Source organism: Penicillium citrinum (assembly GCF_028827155.1).
Source record: "Penicillium citrinum strain IBT 23319 chromosome Unknown utg000002l:1.0-3833315.0:1.0-3834789.0, whole genome shotgun sequence".
Classification (NCBI taxonomy): Eukaryota; Fungi; Ascomycota; class Eurotiomycetes; order Eurotiales; family Aspergillaceae; genus Penicillium; species Penicillium citrinum.
In genome coordinates, this window is record NW_026622687.1 from 1,847,541 (window position 1) to 1,866,369 (window position 18,829).

The 18,829-nt window shown below is 45.5% G+C and overlaps 8 protein-coding genes across 8 annotated transcripts; 3 read left to right on the forward strand and 5 right to left on the reverse strand.

The window, feature by feature from the left end:
• Window positions 1-309: 309 nt before the first annotated feature.
• Window positions 310-2,201, reverse strand: N7469_002510 (DUF890 domain protein; the record flags this gene model as incomplete). Its single annotated transcript, XM_056641430.1, has 9 exons — window positions 310-777; window positions 838-1,192; window positions 1,245-1,374; window positions 1,425-1,480; window positions 1,552-1,650; window positions 1,699-1,709; window positions 1,766-1,841; window positions 1,912-1,959; window positions 2,026-2,201. The coding sequence occupies 9 exons, from the start codon at window positions 2,199-2,201 to the stop codon at window positions 310-312; spliced, it is 1,419 nt and encodes a 472-aa protein (XP_056503924.1).
• A 418-nt stretch (window positions 2,202-2,619) lies between these two features.
• On the reverse strand, window positions 2,620-4,453 carry N7469_002511 (uncharacterized protein; the record flags this gene model as incomplete). Its single annotated transcript, XM_056641431.1, has 5 exons — window positions 2,620-3,176; window positions 3,233-3,679; window positions 3,736-3,804; window positions 3,860-4,100; window positions 4,160-4,453. Coding segments are annotated over 5 exons (1,608 nt in total), but the record flags the coding sequence as incomplete, so codon positions are not given.
• Window positions 4,454-5,888: 1,435 nt separating this feature from the next.
• Window positions 5,889-6,104, reverse strand: N7469_002512 (uncharacterized protein; the record flags this gene model as incomplete). Its single annotated transcript, XM_056641432.1, has 1 exon — window positions 5,889-6,104. The coding sequence occupies one exon, from the start codon at window positions 6,102-6,104 to the stop codon at window positions 5,889-5,891; it is 216 nt and encodes a 71-aa protein (XP_056503926.1).
• A 6,668-nt stretch (window positions 6,105-12,772) lies between these two features.
• On the forward strand, window positions 12,773-13,241 carry N7469_002513 (RidA family protein; the record flags this gene model as incomplete). The annotated part of the gene is made up of 2 exons (XM_056641433.1): window positions 12,773-12,884; window positions 12,949-13,241. 2 exons carry the CDS (start codon window positions 12,773-12,775, stop codon window positions 13,239-13,241), a joined length of 405 nt encoding a protein of 134 aa, XP_056503927.1.
• A 156-nt stretch (window positions 13,242-13,397) lies between these two features.
• On the reverse strand, window positions 13,398-14,361 carry N7469_002514 (uncharacterized protein; the record flags this gene model as incomplete). Its single annotated transcript, XM_056641434.1, has 2 exons — window positions 13,398-13,952; window positions 14,011-14,361. 2 exons carry the CDS (start codon window positions 14,359-14,361, stop codon window positions 13,398-13,400), a joined length of 906 nt encoding a protein of 301 aa, XP_056503928.1.
• A 190-nt stretch (window positions 14,362-14,551) lies between these two features.
• On the forward strand, window positions 14,552-15,576 carry N7469_002515 (1-(5-phosphoribosyl)-5- ((5-phosphoribosylamino)methylideneamino)imidazole-4-carboxamide isomerase HIS6; the record flags this gene model as incomplete). The annotated part of the gene is made up of 3 exons (XM_056641435.1): window positions 14,552-14,851; window positions 15,045-15,231; window positions 15,293-15,576. The coding sequence occupies 3 exons, from the start codon at window positions 14,552-14,554 to the stop codon at window positions 15,574-15,576; spliced, it is 771 nt and encodes a 256-aa protein (XP_056503929.1).
• Window positions 15,577-15,909: 333 nt separating this feature from the next.
• Window positions 15,910-16,440, forward strand: N7469_002516 (uncharacterized protein; the record flags this gene model as incomplete). The annotated part of the gene is made up of 4 exons (XM_056641436.1): window positions 15,910-15,947; window positions 16,028-16,085; window positions 16,188-16,280; window positions 16,363-16,440. The coding sequence occupies 4 exons, from the start codon at window positions 15,910-15,912 to the stop codon at window positions 16,438-16,440; spliced, it is 267 nt and encodes an 88-aa protein (XP_056503930.1).
• A 569-nt stretch (window positions 16,441-17,009) lies between these two features.
• On the reverse strand, window positions 17,010-18,820 carry N7469_002517 (Elongator subunit ELP3; the record flags this gene model as incomplete). The annotated part of the gene is made up of 3 exons (XM_056641437.1): window positions 17,010-17,612; window positions 17,635-18,434; window positions 18,511-18,820. The coding sequence occupies 3 exons, from the start codon at window positions 18,818-18,820 to the stop codon at window positions 17,010-17,012; spliced, it is 1,713 nt and encodes a 570-aa protein (XP_056503931.1).
• Between the last annotated feature and the right edge of the window lie 9 nt (window positions 18,821-18,829).

The following is an 18,829-nucleotide window of genomic DNA, read 5'->3' on the forward strand; positions in this document are numbered from 1 at the left end:
ATACTTACCAGACAAGTTGAAATGTGATGATCGATTGGCGAGGATTGGAGCGAAGATTGGTTGGAGTGATTGAGTGAATATAATGCATGACTTTCATGTCCGGACGGGCAAATAAGAGAACACTCTTGATCACGACAGACCAAATTGATAAAACCTAGTAGAGAAACTCTAAAAGACCCTGGATAGATATTGTCCACTACGCTAGCCCTAGCCAAATACCTGGAGGTATTTGCTATTTTCCGTGATTTATGAAAATGATGCCCAGTAATCTTCGAAACATATGATCATTTCTATTCCCTGGGTACTGATTCAAGCTGTGCTCTTTTCAGCTTCTTGTGATTTGCTTGATTCAAGCTTCCTCTTCAGCATTCCACAAAAGCTTTCAAACAGGACACTATCGATGCCCTGGCTCCAGTCAATTGAGACATGCACTTCATTAGCGTTCGGCGATTCGGATTGACCTCGAACAAGTTTCGCCTGTACGCGAACACCCAGAGCAATTTTGTCGGGCACAGCAGCAAATTTGGCAGAGGAACTGTCCTGCCCTGCTAGCCTCATTTTTCGACGTGACTGTCTGGACCAGACATTCTCAGCGGCGAATCCCACGCCAGTACTGAGATCTTTATCCCAGTTCCAGAACCAACGAAGAGACCCAAGCTCCTTATTTATCACACTCGTGGCATGGTCGATAGATATGTCGCTCAGCAACGTGAAATGATAATTAGCAGGGAAAGGAAGTAAATTTTTGGGGAAACCAGGAATACCCCGAGCCGCAGTCTATACAAGGTCAGACATATTCAAAGCACCAAAGACAAACGCGAAACATGAATGGCTTACCATAGAAGGCCGACGATCTCCCCAAGACCAAGCTAACGCCCACCGTTTCGTTTTACTGCCTTGTACAAATTCTGTGACAGCATAATTCTGGTTGCCATGCTTCATGAGCTTTTCGACGAGCGCCGAAACACTACTCAATTTCCCAAGCATGGACGTATACCACTGGATTTGAGTTCGAAGATGAAGACTTTCTTCGATCATACGTGTCACGAAGGCTATCTCTCCACCTGGTGCAACCATTTCCACGTCGGCGCCTGTGCAAACTGAAGATGGCTCTTGAGCTTTGTTTTCTGACAGTTGAAGCATTTCCTGACGGGAGGTATAAAATGGAGGATTGCACATTGTGAAATCAAGGCTTTTGAATATGTGAGCTTTTGTTCCTCTCAGTTAATCTTAAACCTCCTTACCCCTTTCGTTCAAGCTTTTCGAGTGGAAAGAGAAGATCATTGGCTTCGGTTTTGAAAACCCGAATGCGTGATTCGAGGTTATTCAGTTTAACATTTTCCGTCGCGGTTCGCGCATTATTTTCATCAATATCTGGATACTTGTTTAGTAAAGTCATATGTCAAGGAACAAGAGCGACTCACCTGTTGCAACGAACTCCCAACTAGGCCTAGCTTTACAACCGAGTAATGGGTAGATGCTGCAGCATCCAGTGCCACTTAAACTGACTGTTAGCTGGTACCCTTCATGAAGTTTGGTATGCAAGCCTACATATCAAGACCGACCACTTTTCGTCCGGAGTCATTTCTGACATTGGATGTACCCGTCGTTGAATCAAGAAGGTCGTGAAGCCAAAGGATATAATTTAACCTGAGAATGTCAGAATACAAACCCCCTGAGGCTTTTAGAGTAGCTTACCTATTGGGAACCTTCGAGCATATTACATCAGCACATTTATACTGTAGTTACTTTTCCGAGAACATACCGGTGGACACAGTCGATCGTCAGGTAAATTCACCTCAAGCCCGAAGTCTTTCTCCAATAAGCTGACAGTCAACTGTCTTTCAAATGATCAATTGCCCATTTCAACGTCCACTCCGCAAATGCAATTCTCTGTCCTGGCAAGCTTACCTGACCGCACCTGGATCGTTAAAGTCCAATTGACCATTTGGTTTCAAGCTGGAAACAGTTGGATTGCATCAGATGGTGCTGCTAATTAGGACATCTAATACTCGGAATACATACTATTTCGCAAATTCCTTCGATTGTAGCGCGAGTGCCTCAAAATCAACATCATTTTTGTAAAGATCCCGGAAGGACGCCATATCTGAAGTAATTGTGAGTGAGTCGTAGTTGTAGAATGTTTCAACGCGCGGGATTTGATCGGCGTATTCCCAGGCATCAAGGCAGAAAGCTGTCATGTGATCAGTCATGGATCTATAGTAAAATGAAACTATGGAACATCTGTAGGAATGTTTGATTTTTGAGGAACTTCTTCATCTATTCTAGTTTGTACTCTATATTATGGTATATATGACAATTGGTGTATAAACAGGTTGTGCAAGTAAGAGGTGTAGAAAGCAAAAATAAGATTCAAGTCGCCCAGGCAGAGAATATAAAATGCAATCGTGCATTCCAATGCACGATTGCATTAGAAGGTTTTATAGAAGAATGCTGGGAAGATAAACGCTTAATCACAAGTCATTAGGTCATGAAAGGCGCCAATCTCAAGTGAGATGGTTCGCCCCTTTTTTTGTCTCGTTCCGTTGTTGAAAGACCTTTTTCTTGTCCAAGACATTTTTATTGCAGTCGATGTTGCGACAAAAGTGGACTGTATAACTAAACAGTCTGCTGCTTTCGCTTAAGTCGCTCAGTTCGCTCAAGGCGCCATCCTGGGCCCCAGCGCATTTCGACGGCGAGAAGAGGAACCATACAGGCAGTGATTCCAGCAAGTAAAATGAATGCATATTGAGCTGTGATAGCATCGATGATGGGTTGGACGGCTGCAACACCGGCAGCACCAATCAGGCATCGCATTAAATTGTTGACTGCGGTTGCACTGGCACTCGCTCCGGGATACAGATCAATGACGAGAGCGCTGTTGATGGTGAAGATGGCAGTGGCACAGTAGGCGATTATGTATTGGAGGATGATTGGTAGTGCGAGGTGGGTACGAAGTGAGACGCCGTAGACAGCCGTGCAAACGATGAATAAGGCAGTGATCCACCAAGTATTACGCATTCGAGCATACTCGATAGGGAAGTCAGAGTGAGTCTTCGTTGTTATGCGCGTGTCGAGGGGTAGATTGTGCTCTTGGCAGTATTCACGTTCTGTTCGCTTGTGGTTGTAGTCCATTAAGTAGCCGGTAGTATAAGAGCCTGAAATACAGCCGAATCCTGGTATTCATTTCAATTAGCAAATTGTATAGAAGCATTGAGGCATTTGCACTCACCATTTCCGAGGAATGTAAGGCCAACCTCCAAAGTATTCAGCCCGTAAGTAGATTCAAATAGATCCGAGGTCGAGGAAGTAACCATCGACCAGACAGTATAGATAATGGCACCGAAGAAAAGAGTGATGAATACATCTTTCTCTCCAAGGAAACCTAGTGGAGCAAACACAGTCTTGATTGTGACTTTTTTCTTCTCAGCCGAGGGAACTGAGTCAGGCTTTGCATCCTTCTGTCCAGTAAAATGGTAAATGAAGGGTTTATTGAGACCATGGAGAAGTACGGTTCCATTCCCAGCAACGCTGCGAAGCGTTTCTGGAAGGAAAAACAAGATAGAGAAGAGACTGATTCCGGAAAGTATAGTCAAAAACCAAAATATGGCTCTAAAACCCAAGTACTGCGACAAGAGACCGCCGAATACAGGACCAACACCCTGACCAAGCATGCGTACTACATTCGTTAGACTAGTCAAGCGAAAGGGGGATACGGTTTTAGTATTTGCTCACCTCCGCCAAAGATTCCAATCAAGCTTCCACGTTCAGCAGACGTAGTAATATCACCAATGACTCCGGCTCCTGGGTAGACATGAGAAACTGCATTTGAAACGTGAAGGTGGTTTTCAGTACATACCAATTGAAATAGTGGCAGCACTACCAGCAGCCTGGACAGCTCGAAATGCCATAAGCTCTCCATAATTTGTAGATACCCCCAACGCAATGTTTGCAATCATATACACGATAAATGTTCCGATGAAGATTGATCGTCGACCAATAACGTCGGAAAAGGAGCCCCAGAAACTGGGTGCAATACCTTGGACGATCATGTAAATGGTAACAGTGAGTGTGGCGAGGGACATCGAAATGTTCAGTTCCTGGAAAAGAAGCAGTGAGACATTGTTTATGTGAAAATTGGAAGATGATATCAACTCACTCTAGATATTTCACCAAGTGCTGGGAAGTATATATTGGAAGATAGTGGGGAGAATATGGCGGCGAGAGATACAATGCAGACAATCTGCAATTTGCGAGATCGAGAAAAGACATGATAAGGTGGAGGAGATGTTGTCTGTCCCTCGAGGTTGATAGAGCCGGATGAGGGTGTTGGGAGTCTTTTCTCGTCTTGGGGCGATAGGCTAGGGCTAGAGTTGACTGAGTACGCTGTGACTGTAGGCTCCTTGCCAGAGTCTGAGGACTTGTGTTCGGACATGGTCGATAGGTAAAAGAACTATAATCTTGATCTTAAACTTTCATAACGGTTGCTCTAGAAAAGGAATCGAATATCTGAAGAGATCTTTTCTAGATCAGTCAAGTCGGGAAATAAAAGCCTTGGCTCTGCTCGTAAATGAAAGGCAAGGGGCCTTTTTTATGTCCGATTTCAGCCCAATCCCCCTGATAGCCCTCCTCTGACTCTATGGGCTGTATCCATACATTTTTGGAGTCAAGGCCATGTGCTCCACTGTGGGTTTAGCCAAGGGGACGGGGGAGAGTGGTCCCTTTGGCGGTTGGACTAGATGGATGGCAAGGATCGGAGAAAGACGGTCATCTAGATGCTATCCACTCTGAAAAAAAGGTAAACGATCAGCATATCCTGATTCTAGGCGCAGTCCTTGGTCCCTGATATCTACGGGTAGACGCTGTAGGTAAATAATGCACGAATTGGTTCTCGAAATCGACAACTTGATTTCATATACTCCTCTTACAGCGCACTGATACAAAAGCATAGTCACATTCCTTTCAAGGTCTATATTCTGGCACCTATTCCATATTCAATCTGTTTGGGATTCGCCGTCATATTCATTCAAGCCCTAGCATACGAACTTCCTATTAGTAGTCAAATGTCATTGCTCGATTAGGGGTACAGCTAGTGTTTACACAGGTACGCGTGTCCTATTGATCGACTATGAAAAGATCGGCGGAGCATGGGCACAGATGCACATAATCAAGAAATCCTGTATTTCTACTTGTCGAAATACTCTTCACGGTGCCGATTATCGTTGTATCGTTGGCCTGAATATCCCGAAGTCCTGCAGACGCGGGTTAGCCGGCATGACACAACCTTGGAAGTGTCGCAGGATGATGAAGGCTAAGTGACCTTAATCAAGTCAGGATTTGGCAAAGACTACACTATTTTGCACATGGGTCTAGAAAATGGAATTTGAAACAATGTCATAGCGTTCTTAACCCATGGAGATCTTGGGTCGTCAAGCAATGCCAAGCTCACCATTGACCAGCTGGGAGTTGGTTCAGGGAGCAATGATTAGATCCATGCGCCAGCATATTACGTAGACAGTCGATGAAAGCAGTAATGTGAATCAATTTCATTTTCTTTCTGTTCTCTATTCTCCCCTTTTTGTATGTATAGGGGGAGTGACAGATAGCCCTTGCTGGAGGGATGACGATGAAAGGGATCAAGTGGGGAGATTACTAGTCATTTAGGGCATGAACATAGCCCATGATAATGCATTTCCAGGGTCTAGATAAGCGTGAGAGGCTGTATCCGCAAACTAATGTGATCAATGCATCGGCATTTCGTCCAATCTCGACATCATAGGTGGAACACTGAAAGAAGAATGCGCCTTGGGACAAGGTTCGCGCCAAGCGGATAATGATCGACAGCCGAACGTCCTGGCCTGACGACTTCACCCAACTAATTCCTGCTGCTAATCCTTGAGGGCCAATGGTAGACCCACCGCATCCCCCTTTGGCGCCGACAACAGGGGTGGACACATCCACCATTGCATGGTCTCCAAGGTTTGTATGAGAGGATCGAAGTCTCCACCATACGTGCTGGAACGATGCACGAAGGTGTCCAGCCGGCACGGACAGACGTCTCGTGGTTCGTCCTTGCTCGTTATAGGCTGGTCTGTACCATCCATCATTGATCGTCTTCTCAGTGACGTATGTATGTACATGATATGCACTGTCGCAATCGAGATGAGATGTCGGGAATTTTCTATTCGGATACAACCTTTTTTTGCTTGCCTTACAATAAGGCTGATCTCGTTCTGCCTTATTTCTTGGCTCTTGGCTCTTGGCTTCCAGCCTTTTGCGATATTCTCATTTTCAAGCAACTCCGAGGAAACCGCCGATATGCATCTCAGGGTCCACCGATGCCCGCTCCTTGGCTGTCGCGACCGGCCGAAGGTCATCCCGAGGTCGGCTAGCCGAGTGCAACATCCCTTGTGTTCCTCGTGCATATGGCTTCGATGCGGATTGGTCTGTCAGTTTTGTAAATGTTAATCTGGACCTTCTATTTCTATGCATCGGTGTCCGGTGTGGGCCGCTTCTCATGCTGAATTGTGAGAGGCTATTACAACTGAGTTTCGGGATAACAAGGCCTTTGAGTTAAAAAATTGGCGATTGGGAGCAATGCAGTGCAATAAAGATTGTACATTCATACAATTTAGGGCTCCACCTACGTATATTAAGGTTGAGATATCTCGTCCGTCCGGCTGCAACTGAGAATGTGCCCAATCGGAAGTTTTCTTCAGTGTATTCTTTAGCGCCTTCGTGTGGCGTCCTTTCAAAGAGACACCGACTTAGACATTGATGGATTCGGAAGGTCGTACCCTCTAGCATTGATCTATGATATCAAGTTGAAACCCTCGAAATTTGAATTTTCTCCCAACCTGAGCAGATAAGTCAAGGGCTTCTTTCATCCCGCTCCCTTCAAATCCCTGATATCCCATATTTTCGTGTTGACATCATACAATCACTATCCCAGAGATTTTTTTTTTTCAATGCACGTAGAAGAAGCAGCAACCTTCAAAGCAGACGTATATAGTGATGGTCTTACTACATTTAGTATACCTGGTATTGCATCAGGCCGTTTTACTCCATAGTCTTCTGTGCAAAGACTTAAAATTAAATCAATATTTGTACAACATAATAGAAAGCAGTATTCCGTACAAACCGTACTTTTGTGGATGGCCAAGGGGGTTCTCAAGGCATCACAACTGATCGACAGGTTTTGTTTCAATAAAACGCATGGGCCACGTATAGTCAGAACTAAGTACACAGCCCCCTAATCAAGTATCAATGCTTCGTGGATTTATTGAGGGGGCGTAGCAATTGAAATTATTATTTTCATTCTCTGACATGAATAGGGCTCCAGGACCGATATCCATGAGTTGATGGGACATGGATAGCTATATCAAAATAGTAGAGTATTGAAGCCATCGATGGAGCAGATAATTGTTGGTATAATACTGTGACGTGCAAAGCCTAAAGAAAACAGAAAAACAAGCTACCACTCCATATCCATACCTCAAGCAATAATCAACCTTCATAGAGGTTCACGATTAATGTGAGCTCGTTTCGACAGAATTGCGAACTCTTGAAGCATAAATTCTACTGAGCTTGTGACATTGGGATATCCGTATCAATATAATGGCATACGACTGTTTACGCCGTTTCCCTCGGTACCATAATCGTTCTTTCTCGCAACTGAATATTTGAAATTACAAGCTGCTCTTTCCTCAAGAGTCTACCTTCCATCAGTGCCGATTCCCAGACGACGTTCAATCCAGCCTGTTCCACCTCCCTAATCCTTCAACATGAAGAAAGAATCAAACAATTCAAAGCTTGTCTAGAGCTAGCCAGTCCCAACAGATGAATATAGAAGCTCTTAACAGACCGTTTATCGTATGGGACCGGCGGATTAAGACCCCATATATTACCTCGCCGATCAAGGCGCGTTGATTAGGATCTTTGAGAATATAATGTCAACCGCAAGCACAATAAGATGGTTTGAAGTAAGTCCTTAACCCCTACTGAGAATAAATCGTCTTGATAATGACTTTTCCTGTAGTTGTCTTGGACAGTATGCACCAAAAAAAAATGTGCCATGATTGAGAGGTCCACCCTTTCGCAGCCCCGACTTGAGATCGTAAATCTCAGGGGGGGCTGATCTCGACCAACTCGAATCTCCCTATAAGGCGCCGTTAAAGGAGACCTTCATCCCCCTCCTCCGCCTTATCCCTGATCTACCTCAAACATGTCAAGGTGGAACTAGCCGAATGGATTTCCGATCGGTCCCCTTTCCCTGATGAACCCGGGACCACGCGTAGCCGACCTTGGGTCGACTAGTGGATCACATCGATAATATCCACCACGATAACGGGTGATCTGCCCAAGGCCAAGAAAGTCAGGCTCGAACCTAACAGAGCATGAAGATCGCTTCTGGTCGAATCATCAGCGGAGGCGAGCGGAATTCCTATCTTTCAGTTCTTGGCAAATATCTTTCCCGTGGTCTCTGCTGATGCTCTGTTTTTGAGGGTTGAAGCGGTGTGGGTGTGTTGGACGGGGCTTCGGGTCACATATCAGTATTGTCGTCGTTCTCGTTCAGTTTCAATGCGGTTGACAATCTCTGAACGTTTTCTGAGAAAACCAAGGATTTCATACAGCCCCCACTCAAAAGCATTTGTCGTCAATTTTATCCCCACTTGTTGTCTTCACAGTCGTCAATTTCACGTCAGTTTGTGCTGAAGCATTGAATCTGTGTAGCCATGTATTTAAGGGCTTTCGGGTGAGGCCCCAGTACACTGTTGCTTTTTGGTGGTAACCTCATCTTCCAGATCTTCGCTGGTGTGCTTTCTTTGCCGTTTCAAGGTTCTTACCACTTTTGAAGATAGCGATAAATTGTCAAACGCAAAATCAAAGCTCTCGCGAGCGGACTGGATGTATTGGTTATCATTTGTCAGAAGTCTAATGTGATCGATTCCAGGATCAGAGACATGTCTTGTTGTGTGTCCTGGCTTATATGAAAATTTCTCTGCCTTCGAATGATAAGGTCATCATCGTGCAAGCTCTTTGGTAGACAAGTATAAATCACTGGGGGTCCTCAGGGATCCTTGACATGGTGAATATATTCGAAAATTCTATTCAAATTTTTTTTGGGGGGGGGGGGGAAACGAGATCAATCTAGGGGTTTAAGGTAGTGGCAAGAAGATTTGCGATGGAAGAAGAGGCTCTTTTAGCACGTAAGCACGACTTGGTTTGCTATCGGTTTCCGTACCACGATCAATTAACTGATGCTGACTATAAGGGAAAATTACGACCAGTGAGGACTCACATGATGCAAATTAGACTATGAATGAAACAAAAAACATGCCGTGAAATATACTATATCTAAATCAGAGAACTTCAAATTCTCTCATCAAGTTGATGGCAGTCCACGAGGTTGAACTAGAACCATCCAATGGATTTATAGGTATATATCCATATGAGGGGCCACCAGAGAGTGTGACAGCTTGCTCTAATTCAACGTTGGCATTGGAATGCCCGAGTACTTACCAAAACACAGGTGTGCCATTTGATGTAAGTATGCCATTGAAAATTGATCTCCCGACCTTAATCTTGAGCAATCTGACCAATGGAGAAGTTTCAAGCTCTGTATTAGCATAATCACAGGTGTGATTATGCTAATACAGGGATGGGCATGAATGAATGGGGTATATTACTAACGAATTAGCACTAACACTGCAATGAGTATTAATTTGGACCGCTCGCTGATAACCACTTCGGCGGCCCTTCATTCTCGTTGCTTCCCTGTTTTTTCTTATCTTGATTCCTTCTCGGGAAAATGCAAGCGACTATTCTCGTTCGCATCTAGCGAGTACACTGACTGGACCAAGTTCAAGGCAAATGGTGTGAACCTTGGCGGCTGGTTGGAACAAGAATAAATTTTTGACCAGGACTGGTGGAACTTGCATGCCCCCAATGCCACTGATGCATGGACATTCTGTGAGACACTGGGCAGCCAATGTGGCCCCGTTCTATAGGAGCTAAAACGCACTTTTGTCACAACCGACGACGTTGACAAGGTTGCTGCTGTTGGCATGTTTAAATTATACCCGAGCGTGAAGTGAAACTCCACGTTTTCTAACCACTTGTAGGCGTCAACACACTCCGTATCCCAGCTACATATGCAGCATAGATTAAGGTTCCTGGATTGGCCCTGTATCACGGCAACTAACAAGAATACCTCAAGAAGATCGCATCTTACGCCATTGAAAAACACAACATGCGCGTTGTCGTTGGCTTGCACTCGCTTCCCGGTGGTGTTAATTCCCTTGATATCGGCGAGAAAGCAGGCAATGATGGCTGGTGCCAGAACTACACCAACCCTACTCTTATGAAGCAATTGATCAGGTCCTTCAGTTCTTCGTCGAGAAGGGATACCCCTGGGCCCTCACTATTTCTCACATCAACGAAGCTTCCGATAACCCATCCGCCTTCGCATCACCAAACACATCGACCATCAATGGCACCAACTGGATCATCAAGTACACAAACGGTGTTCTCACTCGTATTGCACGTGTTGACAAGCTCATTCCATTGATGTTGCAGGATTGTTTCCTGGGCGAGTAGCACTGGTCCAGTCTATTCCCCAGCAAGACCAACCTAGTCATCGATACTCACTTATACTACTTCGCGGCTTCGGGAGCCTATTCGCAGTGAGCTAAATGTGCTATCTGTGGTCAGGCTTCCGTTGTTAGAGGTGATGGCAAGTTCCCTGTATACATTGGTGAATGGGCCCTACAGACTCTTTACAGCAACACTTTCAAGAATCGAAAGAATCTGTTCAATACCCAGTGCGTTATGCATCGAGTTATTATGCTCAGAGTGGCTTTTTCTAGAACATCAAGCATAGCAGTACTGCCGCTGTTGATGGCCAAGGTGTTCAGAGAGACTATTGGTCCTATGAACGCCTGATTGATACTGGTGTGGTTCACAAGCCGCTTTCAAACACTATTACTGTTAGACTTTCTTTGGTATTAAACTTGGTATCTGTCTAAAAGTCAAATCAGTCTTGCTCCTGTGACATGATCAAACTTTATGGTTCTATGATGTATTGATCTCTTCAAAGCTCTATCATGATAATAGATCTGATACTATGAGCGGACGATCGTTCCACGAGAGACTTCGAATCCAAACACCAGGACGGTCGATTCGTTGGTACCATACGGTTGCTACTATTTCCAGATAATGCACGTATTATAATTTGTTGATTCAACCAACTGCTCCTAATCAACTACGAGTTTCTATTCACCGGCAAAATTGGGTTGATAATTGAGACATAACTACTAGCCATTGTGTGGTTCTAGTTGGTATTACTTCACAAGTCTTGTAATGGAATTAAATTATTCGAAGTCACTAGTCTACCAGTACTATCATTCGGACTGCCGTCCAATTGAACACGTCCGTCAGAGTAATATCTTCCAAGGCTTATCTTGAATAAGAAAGATACACCTTCTAATCATTCTCATCATGACCCCGGTTGTTTATACTATAGTCCCGGATGTAACATCATAATGCGGCTTTCTCACAAAGGCAAATTGCGCACTTTATCATACACCCATAAGATAATTTTCAAAAGTACTGTACAATACCCTGCAAGCCTTTTTCTAAAGTGTCGTCATCTCCTAGCGGTAATTGCGGTTGAGAAAATTAAACAAAGTTCCCAGGGTCCTTGGAGTAGCTATCACAAAGGATTCATCTATTCACATTATCATGCAAGATTTAATTGGGCTTTTGCTCATTGTGCCAAGTGAAATAGTTACATCGAGTTAATTGCACTGCAGAAAATGGGTCCTTGGCTGCCAAGAGGATACTGCAGATATAGCGTCAATCTGATACGGAAGATTTGACGACCGGGAAAATGGACAACCGAGACATATGACGATAATCCTCGTACTATCTGGCTGAGTGATCTCTGTCTTTAATTAATAAGAATATGGACTTGCGAAAGTATCGCTGAATAGTGATTGGCGACTTGACGTTATCTTCGCATGTTGAATGAAGCTGTTGCGTTGTCTGGGTTGGAGGACTGATACCAGTGCTTTTGAAGACGATTCTATGTTGTGATTTTTGTCCCTATTCCAAATCGGTGTACGCTTGATTTTGAGCTCTGTATACTTCTTGGAAGCATTCTTTGGGTCAATATTGATAATGTGTTCAATATTGATCTTGTGGTGCTGTGTGTATTTAGTACTTCTAGCATGCATTTTGGGATTAAATAGGTTGGTTTAATAGTACTGAGTAACTTAACTTACCGAGGTGAATAGTTCCTGGAAGGTTTATTTGATCTATAACAGCATAAAATTTAGATATCTCCCCTACTTAACCTCTTGCATGCCAATGTCCTGATGATGTTTCGAGCCCACGCACGCATCCTGAGTCAAATCTTTCTTTTCATAATATTCGTGACTCACTTCGCTCCGTTAAGGTCTGATGCAAATACTTGAATTTCTAGCAATCATTTATTTATGAGCCTTTGTATTGCTTTTTCATGCATATTTTAACAATTTAAAATGGTCATAGACTCCCGCGAGTGTCCACCGCCAGCGGAAAATAAATTCCTCACCTGCCCCTCACTACAAATCACCAACTACTTCTATCGCTTCTAATTGCATGAAAATTCAAAGTCCATCTCGAATTACATAAGTTGAATACGATCAAGAACTGCTATAAGTTGACCGAACCAAATCTTGAAGACGTCTCCAAGAATAACCTCAATCCATCCATCCCAGACAATATCACGATGTCGCATTTGCAATATTACAACTATGAAGGCGTTGGCCAAAGGAACAAGGAAAGATTCCGGTATAGCCAAGCAGTTCGCATTGGTGATCGCATTGAATGCGCAGGACAAGGTTCGCACATCCACTCGATATTCGGCTTCTCTGACGCTATTCAATCTAACAACTTCGGATACAGGCGGTTGGGACCCCAAGACGGGCGTTTTCCTCAAGGAGATCAATGAGCAAATCGATCAGGCGTTCGCCAATGTCGATTTGAATTTGAAAGATGCGGGCGGAAAGGGCTGGGAACAGGTGTTCCGAGTCAACTCATATCACGTTCCAATTAACAATGAAGCTCTGGACGCCATGGTTCGCAACTTTAAGCGCTGGATGCCGAACCACCAACCGATCTGGACCTGTGTTGGAGTGACGAGGCTCGGAGAGGATGATATGCGTGTCGAGATTGAAGTGGTGGCCCATGATCCTTGAATTTGGTTGATTGGAATTAGTGTATGTGATGACATATATTCGTTAATGATGATAGGGTATATCCCATTCCGTGTGTTTCGCCCTTTGGTGCTTCCAATGCAGTAATTCCATGCATTAATGATGGATATCTCATCTTATAAGCATAGGGTGTTAATTTCAACGACCCCCTCTTGATCCCTTGCCACCCCTACCACCACGACCACCGCGGCCGCCTCTACCACCTCTTCCGGAGCGTCCAGTCGAGCTCTTCATAGAAAAGAGATCCTGTTTGCTCAGATTGAGTGTACCACCAGAGAATTTTCCAATAGAAGATCCTCCCACCCCGCGTTCTCTGTGTCCATTGTTCGATTTAGAGACCTTTGAAGGTCGCTCCAGAATAATACCATTTTCCTTGGCTTCACGACGCCTCTTTTCATCCTTCGAGGCTGCTTTCGCATTGATTCCTCGTCGGTGAGCATCGGGCATCTTCTGCTTGTAGAGCGAAGTCTTGGCACCGAGCTCTTGCATTCGCAAATCTAGAGCCTTCAATCGGTTCTTTCCTGTAGGCGCAAGGTCATCCGCGGAATCGAGGAGGTGTGATTCTTTCAGCAGTCGTTGTAATGCAAGGTCGTGCTTGATATTATCGGCGTCTGCAGCGTCTTCTTCCTTGTCTTTTTCGGAATTCGATTTTGACGTTGGCTTTGTTAGGACATCCAACGCGGGCGTACCGTTCTGGCAAGTTATATGTCAATTTATAGTCTTGGAAAATGAATAAAAAGAGATTTTATACCAGAAAAGCCTTGCGAGCTTGCTTGTGCATCAAGTCATCTCCATCAGTAGCAGCATCCTTATGCTCAACGACCTCGACTTTGGGTTCGTCGTCCTCTTCACCTGATAGCCCATCCCATCCATCTTCTGAGTCCGAATCATCGTCCTGTTCCTCACTATTGTAGTCTTCGTCATCTTCTTCTGACTCTGACACCTCCGAAGCCTTCACCGGGGCAGCTTCTATTGGCTCGAATTGCGCCTCGAAGTATTTGCGAAAGATATCCTGGGCATTATCTGCGGGAGGGGGACTCGGCTCCTCGGTCTTTTTCGATCTTGAAACAACGGAAGTATCTCTCTTGCGCTTGGCGACCATGATGGGTATATTTTCCAACTATTCAACCGACAAACTTGGAAAAGTCAACACGACGGAGATCCGCGAACTTTTTTTCGGCCAAGCTCGCAGATCACGTGTGATAACGATAAGCCCCTCGAGGGGCCGGTTTGGCCGTTTGGGAACTTTTAGAAAGTCATTCGATTGTCGCTGATTCAATTGAACCGACAAAATGACGAAATTCAGACCTTGCATTGATTTACACTCGGGGCAAGTCAAGCAGATCGTTGGAGGAACTCTCAGCAATGTCGCTGAAGATCTGAAGACCAACTACGTGTCCAAGCTCCCCGCAAGCCATTACTCGGGACTCTACCAGAAGCACGATTTACGCGGAGGACATGTGGTAAAACTGGGACCAGGGAATGATGAGGCTGCTCAGGAGGCAGTGCGCACATGGCCGAATGGGTTACAAGTTGCTGGAGGCATTACCGACAAGAATGCACAATATTGGATTGATCAGGGTGCTGAGAAGGTGAGCAATATCCTGCATGGCCATGGATTCTTGTTTTGCATTTTTTCCCCAGTTGTTCGCGTACTACAGATGGGAACCTTCATTCTCATACTTGGTCTTCTTATCTCTTCTCATTCGTTGATCTCTTTGCCTGGTGACCTTTCGTCATATCTTTCAAGATGACGCTAATCATTCATGGAATGCGGGACAATAGGTGATCATCACTTCATTCCTCTTCCCATCCGGGAAATTCTCCCTCGAACGCCTAGAGCTGGTTCTGGCAGCTCTGGGAGGTGACAAGTCAAAGCTGGTCTTGGACTTGAGTTGCCGCAGAAAGGATAATACTTGGTTCGTAGCGATGGATCGTTGGCAGACCATCACGGAGATGGAGATCAATCAAGGTAAGAGATCACGGAGCACTGCACAGTTTGTGATGAACTTTTCATTACTGACCTTGCGTAGAATCAATTGCTCTTCTGGAACCTTACTGCTCCGAGTTTCTGATTCACGCAGCTGATGTGGAGGGCCTTCAACAAGGAGTCGATGAGGAATTGGTGTCCAAGTTAGCTGAGTGGTGCACTATCCCTGTCACTTATGCCGGTGGTGCACGCAGCCTACAAGACCTCGAAAAGGTGCATGTTAGTAGCAAAGGCAAAGTTGACTTGACCATTGGCAGTGCCTTGGACATCTTTGGTGGTTCTGGGGTGACCTTTGAAGAGTGCATCGAGTGGAATAAAACCCATTAAGACCCCAAAATTATAGACATTAGAACAAAACAACCCATGAATGAATGAATAACATGTTTATAAATGCATTTTGCCTTTATCCATTGTTGTGTTGTGTAGTCAATACAATCGGAACAAGTCGAGGCGCATGAATGATACCTTGCAGGCCGAAAGCGGCTTAGTCTGTCTCCGCCCGCCAACCTCCGTCTTCAACTCCTGCCATCAACTCGATCATTCTCCCATCCTTCTTCTTTAACGCCCTCTTCCCCCGCCAATCGGGTGTATGCGAAACACATTTCCCTTCAGACTAGAATACTGCTTCCCTTGTCATCTTTATCTCACACCATCGCCAAAATGAAGCCCGTCGTATCCGCCTTGAACGCTTGGTCATGGTACGCTTGTCCACCCCGAATAACACTGCGGTCTCGATTCTCCGGGTGAACAGACTCTAATAACCTTACTCTGTTAACAGTGTCGTTATCTCCCTCTTCGCCATCATCATCCTCTCCGTTCTCGGGTCTCTATTCGCCGTATGTCATTTCCGACCTCATCCATCCAGATTATGCGCATAATCACTTCGTCCGAGCCAAGTCACTACGTTACCAGATCAATACGCTAACCTCAGTTCACAGAGCAATAATCACGCCTACACAGGTAGTGAAGGCGAACCCGAAGATGGGGTCGCTGTCGCTGCCTCCATTTACACCGCTGTGATCATCTACGCTGTACGTCATCCGTCCTTCAAGCCTGTTATTACATCAAAGTTGTTCGGACCGACATCGCTAATATCTCCATTACTTTTCACAGGGATTTTTTATTTTCTGCGGTTTCCAGGCCTATCTGCACCTGCGAGGCAGCAGGGGTGGCGCTATATCACTCCAATAAATCCAAAACCAAATACCCCCCTGCAATATCTCATTCGGTGTCTCTGACGGTTTTCTTCTGTTGATTTACAATCTTTGGGTCTCATCATCTTTTTTTTTCGGTCTGTCTTTGGATGAATGTGGATTATATTGGTCCAAGAGGGTGGGGGAAGTTCTAAGACGGATCAGCGGGTGCAACGGAATGACCAGCTGGATTTATCTCGCTTTTGGGAATCACTGGGCTCGGTTACCTTGCATCGCAGCTATCTTGTTTCGGACTCCGTCGGCAAGGAATGCAAGGGAAATGGTCGCTCTTCTGTGATGGATAAATGCTCAGCTGGGCAGGTCTCGCTGGGTTTTCTGTCACAGATGGAGAAGAATGACCACCCGGCACGATGTGTACATAGATCGCTCGGATTTTGTCGCCAGTTTCTTGTTCTACCTCTAGCTATTTCACTGCAAGCTGATATCAATCAAGTATAGACATTTCATCATTGTTCGTTATTGTACTAAATCACTTTTGCGAAGCGTGATACCCTTCCCCAACGCCGGTATATGCAGAATCAAAAAGTAACACCCAGCTTCTTTCCATTACTCTTCATCCTCCCACGGCTCTAACATCTTGGACATGTAAGGACCGTCGAGGGTGTATCCCAGGCGAGCGTAGTAACTCCGGACACCAACACCAGAAATAACACTGATCTTGGTACTTCCGTGCTCTTCGCGCGCGATACGCTCTGCTTCCTCCATCAACAAAGTTCCAAAACCACGGTGTTGGAACTTAGCAGTGTCACGACCGTGAAGTGGAACCGCTGAACCGTAAACGTGGAGCTCACGAACGATACTTGTCTGTTGGCCAGTGAACTCGGGACGGAAGGTGTGTGTATCACTGCACTTGCGCAGACGAAGCAATCCAATAAGGATATCCTGCTTAGGATCCTCGTATGCTAGGAATGTCTCCCAGCCACCGTTAGCAGTATAGTCACGACGAATAAGCTCGACCTGCGAAGGACGAATCTTGTTCTTGACTTCATTGATACCAACTTCACGGGTACGAACATCACGGCAAGTAGTTCCAAAATCCTTCATACGAGCCAGGGCCAGTTCACGCAAGTTTCCATTCTCGACACCGGAAGTGACCAGCGGCATAGGAATATCACGTTGGACACGGTAGATACGGGTCCATGGGGGGGACTAGAGCCAAGATTCGGGCCACCAGGTCAATCAATGCATTGGGGGTATAATTCTTGTAGCGACCAGTTCGCCACAACTCATAGAGACCCGTACCACGAATGACGAGCGTGGGGTAGATTTTGAGACCATCAGTACGGAAGGCTGGGTTCTCGAAGTACTCTTGGAATTGGAACAAGTCACGCTCCATTCCAACGTTGGGCAAGTCGGGCATCATATGGCTGACGACCTTAAAACCAGCATCCTTGGCAAGCTTAAAGGTCTCTGCCACCGCAGCAACTGTGTGTCCACGGTTTGTGTCGCGCGCAACATCCTCGTACAAACTCTGCACACCGACCTCCAGACGGGTACATCCGTAACGCAACATACTGCTCAAATGTGTGTCCAAGCAGTAATCGGGCCTGGTTTCGATCGTGATACCAACACATTTGACATTACTCATTTCGCCAGCAAGAACAGCCTCATCCACGTTATCAGTCTGGTAACCACTCAGCGCATTGTGGAGTTGCGAAATGAATGAATCCCGGTAGTCCTCTGGCAATGACATGAAAGTTCCACCCATGATAATATATTCAACCTTGTCGACACTGTGACCGAGTGACTTAATCTGATCTACACGTCCTCGGGCCTGCTCAAAGGGATCATAGCGCGCGCGAATCGCACGCATGGAAGTTGGCTCATATCCGGTGTAGGACTGTGTTGAGTATTCGAAGTCGGAGTCTGGACCACCGGGGCAGTAAACACAGATATTTCCGGTATACGCAATATGCGGACAACGATGGGGTTTGCACATAACAGCGACAACGGCGATACCCGATGAAGTTCCTATTTTCGAAAATCCATTAGCACGAGAATTTTACCTCACAACTACTACCCAAGGCAAATGGGATGGTCGACATACGAATAGGCTTCGCGATCAGCTTTGGCAAGATATATTTCTTATAATGCTCTGGAACAGCCGCGATAATCGAAGTCAGTGGCGGCTGGGTACTCAAATGATGCTTTTTCGCGAAAGTGCCCCGCAGCTTGTTGAGATTGATATCCTTCTTCGGCTTCGACGAGTCTCTGGATGACTCGTAATCCTGAATGAGCGCATTCGCAATGTCGGAACATGCTCGCATATAACGTTCGTTCTCGGGGACACTCTTTGCGTTCTTTCTCGCCGTCTTCTTGTTAGGTGCCATTGGCATGGTCATAGTCATCGTGGCCATGGCGGGCAA